We start from the raw sequence: 16,381 nt of genomic DNA, 5'->3' as shown, positions 1-16,381 counted from the left end.
TCAATAGTCATAAGCATTAGAATATTCCCGCCCATGTGCAGGACCCCGGAAACACTATATTATATGTGCCCCACATATAAATACACATATATATATATAACAAATATATATATAAAAAACAAGCAATAGCAGCCAAATCACATTAGAGCTGAAATATGCTGTGAAGAATTTCCACCATACATGAAAAACTAAGCATTAGAAACAGGAGAAAACAACACCAAAGTTTGTTTAAGAATTGTTTTAATGCTCAGAAAGCAGTAGAAATTCTCAGAACTCACTGGAAGCATATGAAGCTCCCAGGCTGCATTGCAAACACACAGTCTAACAAGACTGAAAAGCTAACCTGTAGCTAAATAGCAAAAAACTGACACTGTGCCTTTAAGGCACTCATGACCCCCTGTATCCCATCATGCCTCAGGAGTGGCAGTTAGGTCAGTTGTTCTTTCCGGCTCCTTCAGTGAAGGACCCTGGTTACACAGCTCCACTACTTTTTCTGGTTTTTTACAGAAAAATTGCTTTTTTTGGACAACTTTTGCTCTTACTTCGACGTCTTAGATCTAGTCAAGTAAGATACTGCTTGTTTTGAGCAGTTTGGAGTGCATTTTCCTCTGAAAAAATGCCTTCTCTCTTTGATAAATGTCCTTCTTGTAACAGCAAGAAGGCCAAGACAGACAGCCACGAGGTCTGTATTGTTTGCCTGCCTGAAGACCATGATCCAGAGACCTGTCCTCATTGTGAGCACCTGTCAGGAAGGACTCTCGGACAGGGAGAGGATTCGGATTTATGGCCTGGCTCACAGAGCTTCGAGAGGGAGATCTCCAGTGAAGAAGGGCTCCAAGAAGGCCCATTCCTCTTCAAAGAAGAAGTCTTCACACCCTTCTACTTCAGCGTCGAGCTCGGCGCTGAGAAAAGATCCACAGGTGGAATTTTCCTCTTCGAAGCTAACGTCGACGGCGGGCTCGCCGTCAAGAGGAAGGCCAGGTACGTCGACAACATCGAAGCCGCCATCGTCAACCGGGCGGCGATCGGCGTCGAGGAAGGCTACTCCGCCGCCGTCAACCGGGCGACGGCCGGCGTCGAGATCCATTACCCCTCCGCCGTCGTCAACCAGGCGACGACCGGCGTCGAGGGACGTCACCTCGCCGTCGTCAACCGGGCGACGACCGGCGTCAGGAAGGGTGACTCCTCCGCCGTCGACGGTGGCTTGTCGATCGGCGTCGAGGACACGGTCTCCGTCGGTGCGGCAGCAGCGCTCGGCGTCGAGGGTGCCCAATACCCCTCCGCCGTCGTCGCACAGACGTTCGACGTCGAGACACGGCTCTACGTCGGCGACTGACCGTCGCTCGTCGTCGAGGCAGGAAGCTCCGTCGACGACAGGACATCGTCGTTCGACGTCGAAGGAGAGGCACGCGTCGGCGACAGGACATCGTCGCTTGACGTCGAGGCCGAGGTCACCGTCGACGACTGGACACCACCGTTCGACGTCGAGGCAGGAAGCTCCGTCGACGGTTGCTCATCGCCGCTCGACGTCGAGAGATTACGAACACTCTCATGGACACTCGAGGTCGAGATTGTTTGACCCTCCGACTCCTCGGAAGCGGTCAGCTGCTAGAAGTGAGCGCTCGACGTCGAGGCACTCGGATACGATAATGGTGACAGAATCAGCTTCTCACCATTCATCTCATCGGTCCTCGGGATCCTCTACTGCGCATTCAAGATCCAGGAGCCCTATACACAGGACTCCTGAACGCCGTCCAGATCCTTCGGCGGGGAGCATCAGACTGTCTCCTAGATGGTACAGATCCCTGGACCATTGGCGAGACGATGGGGCTACCAAGCGGTTGCAGGAGTATGCCAGCCCACACCACAGGTCACCCCTCCAGAACCTGGTGGAGGAGATGGACAGGCGTAGCCCTCCCAGGCGCTCAACGCCTGCGAAGCTGCCCACCAAGGCACCGGGAAAGTCCTGTTCGCCTGCAAGGAAAGCTAGGCGGGATGATCGGGGAAGGTCTAGATCCCTGGCAATGGATCCTAGACTGGAAGGTCGAAACCGGGGCAGATCTCCTGTGCGGTCACCGATCCGATCCCCCAGGGCGTCCCGATCCCCTAGAAGAGAACAACGGGCACCGACTTTAACGGACAGTCCAACGTCCAGGTCCTCCCCAGTGGATGATATTGGCACGTACCTGGACGTTCTGCAGAGGGGGGCGCTTAAGCTGAACATCGAGATGTCTGTCCCTCAAGTGACGACGACAGTCATTTTCGAAACCCTGCACAAAAAGGCCATCTCCAGACCTCTGCTACCTTTGGTTCCGGGGATTATGGACCCTGTCAAGGAAGTTTTCCTGACCCCAGCAGCAATCCGAGCAGTTCCAGCGCGCATTACCAAGAAGTACAAGCCGGCGGCTTCTGACCCGGTGTTTGTGAGGTCTGACCCCCCGGCGGACTCTGTTATCGTGGCAGCGGCAAGGAAGACACATGCGGTGGCTGGTTCTTCTTCGGTCCCACCAGATAAGGACAGCAAGACCCAAGACTCCTGGGGTCGGAAGGTTTGCAACTCTGCTGCTTCCACTCTTAAGGTCGCCAGTGCGGCTGCGCACCTGGGTCGGTATGACAGAGCCTTGTGGGACTCGATGGACAGATTCAAAGCGAAGCTGCCGAAAGAGGACCAGCAGGACTTTGAGGAGACTGTTACGGAGGGGTGTCTGGTGGCTAACCAGATGATCAGCACGGCCGCGGATGGGGCGGTGCTTTCGGCTCATTCCTATTCCCATGGAGTTTGTGCCAGAAGATCGGCCTGGTTGCGCCTCACAGGTCTAAAGCCGGATGCTCAACATCGGATTCTGAATCTCCCCTTTTCGGGTTCCGCTCTCTTCGGGGAACACGCGGACGAGGAGATGACCCGAATGAAGACTGAGCTGGACACGGTGAAGGCGGTGGGCTTGGAGAAGAAAAAGGAATTCAAGCGCCGCTTCAAGTCCAACAGGGGGAGAGGTGCCCCGCAGAGGGTTCAAACCCCTCAGTGGTCCCAGAACAAAGCACAGGGAAAACCCCAGTTTCGTGGTAAGCCCAGCAGGGGCAGAGGGGGCCACCAGCAGTCCTCCAACACCACGAGAGGAGGGAAGGCCTGAACTGTGGCTTCCTCTGACGCCGTTGCCCACTCCAGTGGGAGGAAGTGCTTCGCAACACCTGGCAGAGTGGGTCGGCATCACAAGAGATAAGTGGGTGCTGAATATACTGCGAAATGGATACAGGATACGTTTCCGTGCTCTTCCGAAGAGCATCCCCCCGAAGAGCTCTTGCCCTCACCAACTGAGCTTGCTCCGATGGGAGGTGGCAATCCTGCTGCAAAAAAGAGCGATAGAAGAAGTTCCTCGCGCTCTAAGAGGCAAAGGAGTTTACTCCAGATGTTTCCTTGTCCCCAAAAAAGATCAGGAGGACAAGTTCAGACCCATACTCGACCTACGACTCCTAAACAAGGTTATCGTCAAGGAAAAGTTCCGCATGTTGGCGCTTCACCAGATATGTCCTCATCTACAAGCCGGAGATTGGATGTGTTCGGTGGATCTACAAGATGCGTACTTTCACATCCCGATTGCACAGCAACATCGAAAGTACCTGAGGTTTGTCGTGGGGAACAAACACTACCAGTACAAGGTGTTACCCTTCGGTCTCAAGTCCGCACCACGAGTCTTCACCAAATGCATGGCAGTGGTGGCGGCTTTTCTTCACAAGAAGGGTCTCTTCGTTTATCCGTATCTGGACGACTGGCTCCTGAAGGGTCCATCTCCGGTGCGGATAGCGCAAGATCTGCATCTGTGCCTGCGACAACTTCACGGGCTCGGCCTCCATGTGAACCTGGAGAAGTCGGTCCTGCGACCTACACAATCCATCCACTACCTGGGCTCTGTTCTGGACACAAGCGTGGGAAGAGCGTTTCCTTCGGAGGAGAGACTTTCTTCCATGAACCAGAAATGTGGGATTCTGCTAGAGTCTCGGCCCCCAACGGCGCGGCAGGTGGCGTCTCTGCTGGGTTCCATGGCGTCCTGCATTTTTCTCATCCCGCACGCCAGGCTGAGAATGCGTCCTCTGCAACAGACCCTGGAGGATCAGTGGGACCAGGCAACAGGTCATTGGGAGGACCGTATCCATCTTTCCCAAGCGACAAAAGAGTCAATCAGATGGTGGACTCGGAGACACAATGTGATGGTGGGAGTGCCTTTTCATCAGCTCATTCCGTCCCAATCTATAGTGACAGATGCCTCCCTGCATGGCTGGGGAGCACACATGGGTCCGCTTCAGATTCAAGGCCGGTGGTCTGCACAGGAGCAGACTTACCACATCAACATGCTGGAACTCAGAGCGGTGTTCCTGGCTCTCAAGGCTTTCCTGCCAGCGATCACCTCCGACTCAGTCCTGGTTCAGACGGACAATACAACAACCATGTTCTATCTGAACAAACAAGGAGGCACAAAATCTCGCCCACTGTCTCGGGAGGCTCAGACAATATAGCATTGGCTCCTCGCTCGAGGTCTCACGGTGGTGGCGGTGCATCTTCCGGGCGAGTTGAACGTCAAAGCAGACGCACTCAGCAGGCACTTCGAAGATCAGCCAGACTGGGTGCTAAACGATGAAGTGGTCGAAGAACTTTTTCATTGCTGGGGACGTCCGTCCATAGACTTGTTTGCAGACGACGAAAACGCCAAGTGCCACGCCTTCGCGTCCAGGTTCCACAGGCCGGGGACGCAGGGGAACGCTCTCCTTCTGGATTGGGCAGGAATGTTCGCGTACGCGTTTCCTCCCCTAGCTCTGATCCCGAGGGTGGTTTCCAAGCTCCTCAGGACGAACATGGAAATGATCCTGATTGCCCCAGACTGGCCTCGGCAGTGGTGGTACCCGGACCTTCTACATCTATCTGTGTGTCCACACAAACGGCTTCCTTGCAGGTCAGACCTGTTGAGCAAAATGAACGGGAGGATAATGCATCCCAACCTCCAATCATTGAACCTAACAGCATGGCTCCTGAGGTCCTGCAATACGGACATTTGAACCTGCCTCCAGACTGCATGAGCATTTTGAAGGAGGCTAAGAGACCGTCCACGAGAGCATCCTACGCTTTCAAGTGGAAAAGGTTTTACTTGTGGTGTAGGGATCATCATTTGGATCCTGTTAAAGGGCAGGAGGACGTCATCTTACCATACCTCCTCTCCCTCGCTACAGCTGGTTTGAAGTACGCTTCCATTAGAGTACATTTGTCAGCTATTGTGGCTTATAGGAAGTCCCCTGAACAGGTGTCTTTCTTTGAGGTTCCTGTGGTCAAGGATTTCCTTCAGGGTTTGAAGAAGGTGTATCCCCCTGTGAGAAATCCTTCTCCTCCGTGGGAATTAAACCTAGTTCTATCAAGGTTAATGTCTCCGCCTTTCGAGCCCATCCACGAGGCTTCCTTACAACATCTCTCTTGGAAGGCAGCTTTTTTGGTGGCGATTACCTCTGCGCGCAGAGTCAGTGAGATACAGGCTCTCTGTGCAAAGGAACCTTATACTGTATTCCACCATAACAGGGTTGTACTAAGGGCTCACCCATCCTTCTTGTCTAAGGTCATCTCTGAGTTTCATATAAATCAGTCTATTTCCCTTCCTTCTTTTTTTCCAAATCCTACGACCCCGGCTGAGCGGTCTCTTCACTCCTTAGATCTTAAAAGAGTGCTTAAGTTTTACTTGGGAAAGACTAAAGGGATTAGGAAGACGGACCAACTGTTTGTGAACTATGGTGCAATGAGAACTGGCTTTCCAGCAGCAAAGAGGTCCATTTCCAGGTGGATTGTCTCTTGCATTAAGTTGGCCTACCAACTAGCAGGAAAACCTTTGTTGGTGTCTCCAAAAGCGCATTCCACTAGAGGGAAGGCGGCTACAGTGGCTTTCTTGCATGACGTTCCCATGTCCGAAATATGCAAGGCCGCGACCTGGAAATCAGTACATACCTTTACGGGGCATTACTGCCTCGACTCTGATTCCAGGACTGATACTCAAGTGGGGCAAGCCTCCTTGAGGAATCTGTTTGGGTAGTCTGTTTTTTGTCTACTCACGCTTATTGATGAGATTTATGTCTTATCTTTCCTTTGCCCGCAGGGATGTGGAGAGGCTCGCTATTCTATTCTAATGCTTATGACTATTGATGAGGATCCCCTGGAAGAGAAGGATTAGTTACTTACCTGTAATCCTAGTTCTCTTCCAGGGGTATCCTCATCAAAGTCATAAGCAACCCTCCCACCTCCCCGGGCAAAGGATACTCTTTAATAAGGAGATATTGTTAACCTATGTGTTCTTGAGTTTGGTTTTCAGTCCCCGAAAAGAACAACTGACCTAACTGCCACTCCTGAGGCATGATGGGATACAGGGGGTCATGAGGCCATAAATCCGAATCCTCTCCCTGTCCTTGAGAGTCCTTCCTGACAGGTGCTCACAATGAGGACAGGTCTCTGGATCATGGTCTTCAGGCAGGCAAACAATACAGACCTCGTGGCTGTCTGTCTTGGCCTTCTTGCTGTTACAAGAAGGACATTTATCAAAGAGAGAAGGCATTTTTTCAGAGGAAAATGCACTCCAAACTGCTCAAAACAAGCAGTATCTTACTTGACTAGATCTAAGACGTCGAAGTAAGAGCAAAAGTTGTCCAAAAAAAGCAATTTTTCTGTAAAAAACCAGAAAAAGTAGTGGAGCTGTGTAACCAGGGTCCTTCACTGAAGGAGCCGGAAAGAACAACTGACCTAACTGCCACTCCTGAGGCATGATGGGATACAGGGGGTCATGGGTGCCTTAAAGGCACAGTGTCAGTTTTTTGCTATTTAGCTACAGGTTAGCTTTTCAGTCTTGTTAGACTGTGTGTTTGCAATGCAGCCTGGGAGCTTCCTATGCTTCCAGTGAGTTCTGTGAATTTCTACTGCTTTCTGAGCATTAAAACAATTCTTAAACAAACTTTGGTGTTGTTTTCTCCTGTTTCTAATGCTTAGTTTTTCATGTATGGTGGAAATTCTTAACAGCATATTTCAGCTCTAATGTGATTTGGCTGCTATTGCTTGTTTTTTATATATATATTTGTTATATATATATGTGTATTTATATTTGGGGCACATATAATATAGTGTTTCCGGGGTCCCGCACATGGGCGGGAATATTCTAATGCTTATGACTTTGATGAGGATACCCCTGGAAGAGAACTAGGATTACAGGTAAGTAACTAATCCATATCGTCGCATAGTTGTAAATCTGTACACCCATCTGACGAAGCGGGACAATAAGGGGGCGAATATATACATTAAGTAGGTGTGGGGATAGAGAAGAGCCCTGCGGTACTCCGGAATTCAGGTTGACAATGCCGGATCTGTAAGGCGCGAGCCACACGGACTCTTTCCGGCCCTCTAGAAAGGATTTAAACCAATTTAGGGCAGCACCTCTGAGACCTGCCGCAGCAATGCGTTTCATCAAGGTGTCATGATTGACGGTATTGAACGCCGCAGACAGATCCAGGAAAATCAAGGCTTGAGTGCTGTCTACATCAGCCTTCTCTTTTAAATCGACGATGATGGATAGAATAATAGATTCAGTAGAGTGCGATGAGCGGAACCCTGCCTGATGTGATTCTAAAAAATTGGTGTCTTCTAAAAAGGTGCAGAGAAGTTTGACAACATGTGTCTCGAACACCTTGGCAGAAGGGTTATAGGCCTATAGTTGTCCATCCTCTGAGGGTCAACACCTTATTTTTTCTGAAGTGGAATGATCACTGCTTTTCGTAGAGCTATAGTATCACTTAAGAAGGGGACGCCTAGTTTTTCATGCACTATAAAACTGGCCGTTCCCCTTGGGACCCCCAGCATCTGTTTCAGGAAATTATTTTCTACTACCGCCAGGTCATTGATTGCCGTGTGCCCCCAAAGCTCACTCCCATAACAGGCTAACGCCACACTATTTGCCTGCTTCAGAGGTTCATTTTTTTGTATACAAGGGGGACAGGCATCATTTGGGGAGCCTGATTTTACTTTGTTTAGAAGTTCCAACAACTATTCTCTGCTTAGACATGAGAAGGTGGACATGGAGTGAGTGTTGGTATTTCCTGACCATTCTTCCACATCCTTATGGTTGGAATCTATGGATTCCTGAATTTTCTTAATTTTATCTAAGAAAAGTTTAAATCATTACATAATTTCTGTGTCGCAGGGATAGGAGGGGTTACACGATCTGGGATGGATAGCCCCCTTACTGTGCTGAAAATGTTTTGTTTTATTATTTTAGTTCAACACTTTTTTTGAGAGAAACTATTTTTTCGCCTACAGAATGGTAGTTCCTGGGAGCGTTTTGGTATGATAGTCTGAATACTAAACGCTTCAAAAATCAAGTTTTTAAATGCAGTGTTTCGTATGTTTTGATCAATGATTGTGGACCTGACCATTTCTCTCTCTCTGTTGGACTCTAGCCTTCCACCCTTGAATTTTGTTTTTATATTGTTACTGCTACAACTTGAATTTGTACAAAAGCACTATAAAAATAAGAGGATGCTCGTTGCTTTACACAACACCTATTAATAACTTTTTCTAGAGAGTGCATGCTTCACGCAAAGAGAAAAAGTTATAGCGGGATATAATTACACCGGGATACTGTAGAAAAATGAAAAGCATACAACAGTTATACAATTACATTAGCTAAACTATTTTACAATCCTTTCTGGAAAAATGACAATGCTGCTACACAATCCATTTGAGAGCAGAACGCCTGCAGTGAAAGGAACTGCACAAGCCCAAGAACGACAGCAGCAAGTATAAAGATGTTTTCTGATGTCCTCATCTCAACTGGATGGCCGTCCCAGATCATCACTGAATTGCCGCTGAAAGTGTGGCAAGCCCTTTTTTTTTCTTTTTTTTTCTTGTTTTTAAATCTTGACTTGCAAGTCAGGAGGATCTTTACTCCAAAGCCCACCGGTTCCTCTTGGTACTTGCTGTGTTAGTCTCCAGATGCAGGGTCTGAAGGGCGGTCTGAACTTGACTGTTTTGCCTTCTGTCAATGTTCCAGCGGTATTTCCGAACCTGTGGTGCAGCATGTGCACACTCCTCACCTAAGATAAAAATACATTCACAAGAATATGGCTCTTTAGTGTATACCGTGTCGCAGGCTCCCTGACCCTCGATACCACCCTTGGCAGCATGGTACTCTTGCTGTGATTGGAGTTCTCGGTGGTCTGTCCTTCATTGGGGGGTTGGTGGTGCACCGACCTAAGCCATCGATTCTGGGCACCTTTCTTAGACCGCTGGTAATGGTTCGAGTCCTGGCAGTTTTCCTCCTTCAGAGGTTGATAAAATTACCACTAAGTTGAGTAACAATAAACATCGGTTACCTGTAGTTGCGCCAAGAATACCCTCTTGTGGGTGAACGCTGTTTCCCAAATACACATTTTTAGTGTTCTAGTATGAACAGAGCCGGCTAGGCTAGTTGAGGTGTACACCTCATGCAGTGGAAGCGTGTGCGGGCACCCGTGCTCGCTCGCAACTATGTAGCCTTCATTTAAATGAAAGTGGAAAAAACCAATATCGACCAGTTGATGGGGGGAGGGAGGGGGTCTGTTCTTCCTGTAGTTCAGGGCTGAAGCGGTTGCCTCCTCAGTAGGTTATAGGGAAGCTTTGCCTTGAGTGACACTTCCATTCATGGATGTCCTGTGCATGAAGTAGGTCCACATGGCCCCCCATGCATGACCTCTCTGTCCACGTCTGACACGCATGCCCTGATGTCACACGTTTGGGAAGTGTGCAGTCCGATTGTCCATCAAGAAGCTGACTTGTGCCGTTTTTGGGCTGGTCTGAAGTCCAGTAGATATATCATAGAGTTTAGCAGCTGCTGCAGAATCTCTGTCAAAATTGCTGCTACGATGAAGGCCATCCACTCAGAGGCTCCACCTGACCTTTGCTCTCACCCCGCAGTCACCAAAGGATGCCAACTGATCAGTGAAGCACTAACACCCATCCTCAGCGCCTCTACCGACTCAGCCACATTCCCAAGAAACATGCACCCCTCATGACCCTCCTCAAAAAACCACCTGCTGACCCAGCCATGCTTTCCAACTACAGACCCATCTCCCTCCTACCATACCCAGCCAAAATCTTAGAGAAACTAAGCAACCAGTGCCTCACCGACCACCTCAACAACCACCAGCTCCTCAAAACCTGAAGTCCAGATTCAGGACCAAGTACAGATACAACACTTGTCGCCATCACAGAAGACAGTGGCATGACCCTTGACAGAATAGACACGGCAGCCCTCATTCTCCTGGACCTCAGCAGCATTTGACAGTCTCAAACCCCGTCCTCACCAGGCACCTGCATAAAGTTGGCATCCAAGGGCCCGCTTTCCATCTTCTTAATAGATAGAAGACAAACTGTTAGCCTGGTGCCTTACTCCTCTGTAGCCTGCAAACTAATTTGCAGAGTGCCTCATCACTTAGCCCTGCTGTCTTCAACGCATACATGATCCTTCTGGCCAACGGCATCCACCCACACGACATCAGCTCGTACTCTCTCTCTCTGACATGACCCCCAACATAAGAAAGAAGTTCATCATCTGCACGGCAATACACACTGCTGCATTTTTAGTAACTTTTTTTAACAGTTTGAGCTATAACCAAATTTTGTTTTGTTTCAATTTGCAGATTATGCAGGAGATGATGGATTATGTAGCAAATGTGCCTAATTTATAATTATGCGAACATCGGCAGGTCGCACAATCGCATACTTCCCCTGGCCCTGCCTATAATAAGGCCAGAGCATGGGCCACATAATTTCCAGCTAGTGCAAAATAATTTAAATAACCTTCTTTCACGATTTAGATAATATTTACATATAAGCCTCTTAGCCCTAACAATGGAAAAGCTCTGCAGAGGGAAATGAGGGCTGTCATTATGAAGTTGAAACAATATTTCATATGGAAAAGTTACAAAGTTTTGGTATTTCACACTTCCCTGTGGAATAAGTATTTATAATAATGCATTTTCTTAATAGCACCCATATGCAATAAATATACACGCACATCCATTTCAGTAGAAATGCTCCAAACCCATTTTGCATTTTGTTCTAAAAATACAATATGGTCATATAATGACATCTTAGGGTTTTGGTGACATTAACAAATCAAAACGCCTTCAGCCTTGTGATTACATTGCATATCACTATGATATTAATTGTACCATAGAGCTTCGCTGGGACACTAATATATGCATGATTTATTTTATAATTATTTAGAAAATGCAAAGGACAGCCAACTCACTGAAGGTGCTATATTTTGGAAGCTGGCTATTTGTGTTGGATAGTTATTGACAAGCCCTGCACGCTCAACAGAAGCTCAGGAATGCCAGGCTGTTGAGCAAACGTCAAACGTGTTCCCAACAAGGAGCTCAGCCTTGAAGGAACTTTGGCTGGCTCCAGGGTTTTGAGCTGTTTGACAGTTATCTGTGAAGGAACGTTTGTATCAACTCCACCAGAATGCAGAGACGTTTGTAAGAATGATGGGCCCGGATCCGCCTGTGTGTTTGCAAGGTGGTACTTCACCCCAGTATGGCCTGTTAAAACTCTAGAGGCGAGACCGACACATCTACAGCAAGCTGAAGAAAGTCTCCACGAGCACACACTGCATTTAAAAGACATTTAATATTTAAATGCATGCTTACAGATAGCACTCAAAAGCATTGCATGAGGCAACATTTTCTACTGAAGAACGTTTCCCTGTGTTTTTGTTTTGTACAGTAAGTTCAACCTGTGAAGATCCAATGTATAGACTGACACATCGCAGAGAGGGAGCGGAAATACTAAGTTCCGCCTTGCTCCCCAGCTACAGCCTCTCTGGAGCCATGGTGTGTCTGCAGAAGATTGCCGTAGTTCATTACTGCAAATATTTTGCTCCAATTGTGTCTCAGCCGAAAAAAAGAATCTCTAGAAATGTTGAAACTTAAACCTAGAAATAGGTAGTCCCACAGCCAGCGTACAACCCAAAAATTAAAGTTTGAGCTATTGGCGTTGCATTTTGTATTTGAAACGCCCATAGCTCAAACTTCCAGTAATGCGAGACCTATTGCATTAGGGAGGTGGTGGGGTCAGGGATTAAGATGCAAAGCGGAAGGGTGTTGGGAGACTGAGCACAGAATAGGCGCCCTCAGAAAACCGTGCTGTCCTGACAAAAATGCATACTAATCTTGGTGGTCCGCAATTTATAAAAAAAATATAAATAAAAAAGATTTGGGTGGGCCGCAATATGCGCTGCATAAAAAAAAATATAATACATTTTTTTAAAAAAGGATTTGGGCAAGCCACCCTATAAGAAAGTTGCGAGGCTGCCGTGAATATCAAGCTTGACATGCAACTCTGCGTAAAAAATGTAATAAAAAGGATTTGGGCGAGCCACGCTATAAGAAAATTGTACGGCCACCATTATTGAAGCTCCAACACAGCATGCCACTGTGCTTAAAAAAGAAAATAGAGCTCACTAACGGTAAATAACAGATCATGTGTAACAACACGTGTAACGGGCGGTCATTATGGGAGGTTATAATCGGATAAAAGGCGGTACTAAGGAGGAACTAGAAAATAAATTTACCAAAGAAACAAAAGCATTTGGAAAATATAGTCAAAGGAGTCAATTGAAAACATGGATGGATCTTAATGCCCATATCCTGAATACAGCGTGTCTCGAAGAGACCGCTCAAACGCGTAGGCGAGACCTCAAAACTGCCTCTCACAGCCTAGGCACCAGCAAGTTGGACTATGGGACACCTCTATACCGGTATCACCTAGCATCTTACTAGAAGACTACAAACCATACTGAACTCGACAGCCAGACTAATCCTCAACCGCCCAAACACTCCCATCACACCACACCTCATGGAACTACACTGGCTCCCGATACACAAATGCTCTCAATCGAAACTCCTCCCACACATTCGAGGCACTACACAACTCAGGTCCTACCTGAACAGTCACAATAATCACCCAGACATCTCCGTTCTGCAGGAATTCTACTCGCACACATCCCACACATACACAGAACCAGATTAGGACGAAGGGCCTTCTCTTACTGCGCTTTCGAAGCATGGACCGACCTCCCACTCCACACCAGAGCCTCCTGCTCTCTTCTTCAATTCCACAAAAAGCTGGAGACCTGGCTTTTCAATTAACCAACCTACCATAGGCACACACACCTGCCCATCAACAGGGTACCCTCAGCGGTGTTAGAGCCCTTTACAAATACACACAACATAATCTGTGTATAACTCAAGGTTGCAGGTCCAAATACCCCTCCCGCACCCCTCCTGACGCACTTGAAATTCTAGCTGAATTTCTACTTTGTTGCGTGAATAGGGAATGTGTAAGCTCAGTGAGAAAAGATAAACCTTTAACACGGTCATGGAATCTGTAAATATCTGAATATCATACTCCAGTTATCCGCAACTTGTGAAATGCAGTGTATCATTGTAATCCTGTAAATCACTCCATCACCCTTTGTGGTTAAACAGCACTGTATCATGAATTAATAAATAAATACGTTAATATAATAAAATCCCAGCAGTGGTCAGCTGGATTACAATTTTAATGAGAATAGCGTCAGTTATCAGCAGTTCTGCACAAAATATCAATTATTCATGAATGGGCAGCTTTACTGTGCTTTGATGTTGCTTGTATGCGGGGTCAGCCATCTTTTCGGAACAATGGCAGAATTGTAAATCCCTCCAGCCCATGACATCAGCGGGCCATTCAAGCATTACCAGACAACCCAAGTAAGCCCTTCTCTCTAGTACAGCTATGGTATTGTGTGGTGGACTTCGGTGGTGGGAGGGGGCGGCTTTGGAATGTCCTGACCAACGTGCTCTGACAAAGGAGGCCATTTTATTTGCCGTCTAGACCAAGGTCAAGTTCTGGGCATTAGAGGGTCTTGAATGCTGGGCCACAAGCCATGGGCATGAAGCTGTGCGCTATGAGGCGTCCTCCGCACCCTTGACTCTGGCAGCCGCCAGCCACAGATCCAACAGTTTTGCAGACACCTGGGTGGTGTTTGTTGGTCCGGGTGCTCCGTCCACTGGTACTTGTGTGTTCAAAGCAGCAGGCGTCCGTGAACTAGAGGAGCTTTGTCGGTGGGGCGCCCTGTACCCCAGCTCAGTTTGGCAAACCCACAGGTGTGCTGCGTCAAGCATGTTTCTAGTTTATCTCCTTGGCATTTCATTAAGTTTCAGTCCTTGTTGCCTTGCCCCTTGGTAAGCCCGCACTATTGTGTGTTCACACCCACTGATGACCGGAGAAGGATTGTAAAATAATGCACTGTAATATAAACTTAAACCGAACTACAAACAAATCTTTTTTTCTGTCTCTGTCTAGTAATTATCTTAAGTGTGTGTGTATAATCACTAAAAAAAGCGTATTGGATTAAAAACCTCGCCCGGATGCAAGCCAAGTTATCATAGGACGTGGTATGCCACCTCCCTACATAGTTCAGCAATAATACATTTTTTGAAAACCTGTTCATACGTTCATCTCTCTGTTAAACTCCATTTTGGAACAGCTTACAATAAGACATCCGGAAGGAAAACAAAGGTGTTAATACCATAAAAATCACTTTTGGTGCATTAGAACTTTTTCATTTAACGAGTACTGACACCATGAAAAGGGTGCAAAAAAAATCAGCTTTGCCCCTTGTGGTCTCCCCAGAATATGTTGTGGCAACATTAATACAAGGATACTAGTTTAACCGGCTAGTGTAGGGGTCACCATTGTGAACATAGTGTGCAGGAGGCCAGCAAAGAGTTTACCTATACCACCTGTGCAGGATCCCAGCATTGTACTCGCATATAAACTATACTCACTGTGCAAAGGCCAGCATTACACTCGTATACATAAAATAAACTGCATGCGCAAGAGGCAGTGACACTTGTATATGTAAACTGTACTAACTGTGCAGGAGAAGAGCACGGCACTCGCCTACACTGAATTTGAAAAAGGGTAGCATTGTACTCACTTCATTAAACTGTATTAACTGTGCAAGAGGCCAGCATTATACTGGTATACATAAAGTATAGTAGGCGTGCAAGACACCAGCGTTACCCTTGTGTATAGAGTAAAAACTGTGTAAGAGTCTGTCGTTGTACTCACTTGGGTAGACTGCACTAACTCACTTATGTAAACTGACTCTGCAAGAGGCCAGCATTGCACTCACTTTTATAAACTGACTCTGCAAGAGGCCAGCATTGCACTCACTAATGTAAACTGACTCTGCAAGAGGCCAGCATTGCACTCACTTATGCCAACTAACTCTGCAAGAGGCCAGCATTGCACTTACTAATGTGAACTGACTCTGCAAGAGGCCAGCATTGCACTCACTTATGTAAACTGACTCTGCAAGAGGCCAGCATTGCACTCATGTATGTAAACTGACTCTGCAAAAGGCCAGCATTGCACTCACTTATGTAAACTGACTCTGCAAAAGGCCAGCATTGCACCAACTTGTATAAACAATTATAACTGAGCAAGAAGCCAACGTTGCTCTCGCTCACATTAACTAACTTTTCAAGACTGTTTTTCACTCATTTACATGAAGTAAATTTGCAAGAAGGTACCTTTGCACTCTGTCACAAACTCTGCTAACTTCGCAAGAGTTCTTTTGCGCTCATTTACATAAACAAAACGACCTGCAAGAGGTCAGCATTGCAATTCATTTACGAAAACTAATGGTTAGAGGGTGCCTTTGCACTCATTTACATAAAGTAATCTTACTGTTCACTGCACCTATATCCGCTATAGTAACTGTGTAAGAGCAGTGTTTTCATGCCATGTGCTTTCTGCTTTCAGTGTGCCCACAGCCCTCCGAGCCCGAGAACGGGGGCTTCCTGTGCCATCCTTCCCCCTGCAAGGTGTCGCTGACTACAGGCAGCGTCATTGAGTACTTTTGTGACGAGGGCTACATGCTGAAGGGCGACTACAAGTACCTGACCTGCAAGGAGGATGGCGAGTGGAACCAGCCCATGCAGGTCAGCTGCCGGCTCAGCCCAGGTGAGTATCCTGTGACTCGTCTCGCGGTTTACCTAGGGCGCCCCCTGAAGGAGGGAGAGGATGATGTGGAGCAGTGTGTCGCCTTTAGATGCCCAGATGGACGGTAGTAGAGGGATGGTGTTAATTCTGAATTAAAGCATTCAGCAGTCTCATTCCGTACAGGATATATCCTTGACTCCTGGCGCACTGCTCCTCTAGGGCAATAGAAAGGTTTACATACCGGTACCTCGGTGGCCGAACATTCCCCGCTTGTGGTGTCGCAGAACATTACAGAATAAGGATAAGAAAGAAAGTGCTGTCTGTACTGGAGGCCTA

At 47.5% G+C, this 16,381-nt stretch overlaps 1 protein-coding gene across 1 annotated transcript in view; it reads left to right on the top strand.

Annotated features, from left to right (window-relative positions):
* SUSD6 (sushi domain containing 6) overlaps positions 1-16,381 on the top strand; it is a 174,891-nt gene that overhangs the window by 143,385 nt on the left and 15,125 nt on the right. Inside the window, exon 4 of the mRNA XM_086937038.1 lies at positions 15,866-16,066. Within this exon, the coding sequence (XP_086793164.1) occupies positions 15,866-16,066 (201 nt within the window). The remainder of the gene's footprint in view (positions 1-15,865; positions 16,067-16,381) is intronic.

Source organism: Lissotriton vulgaris, chromosome 9, assembly GCF_964263255.1.
Source record: "Lissotriton vulgaris chromosome 9, aLisVul1.2, whole genome shotgun sequence".
Lineage (NCBI taxonomy): Eukaryota > Metazoa > Chordata > Amphibia > Caudata > Salamandridae > Lissotriton > Lissotriton vulgaris.
The sequence above is the reverse complement of the archived record's forward strand: the minus strand, read 5'-3'. Positions and strand labels throughout refer to the sequence as shown.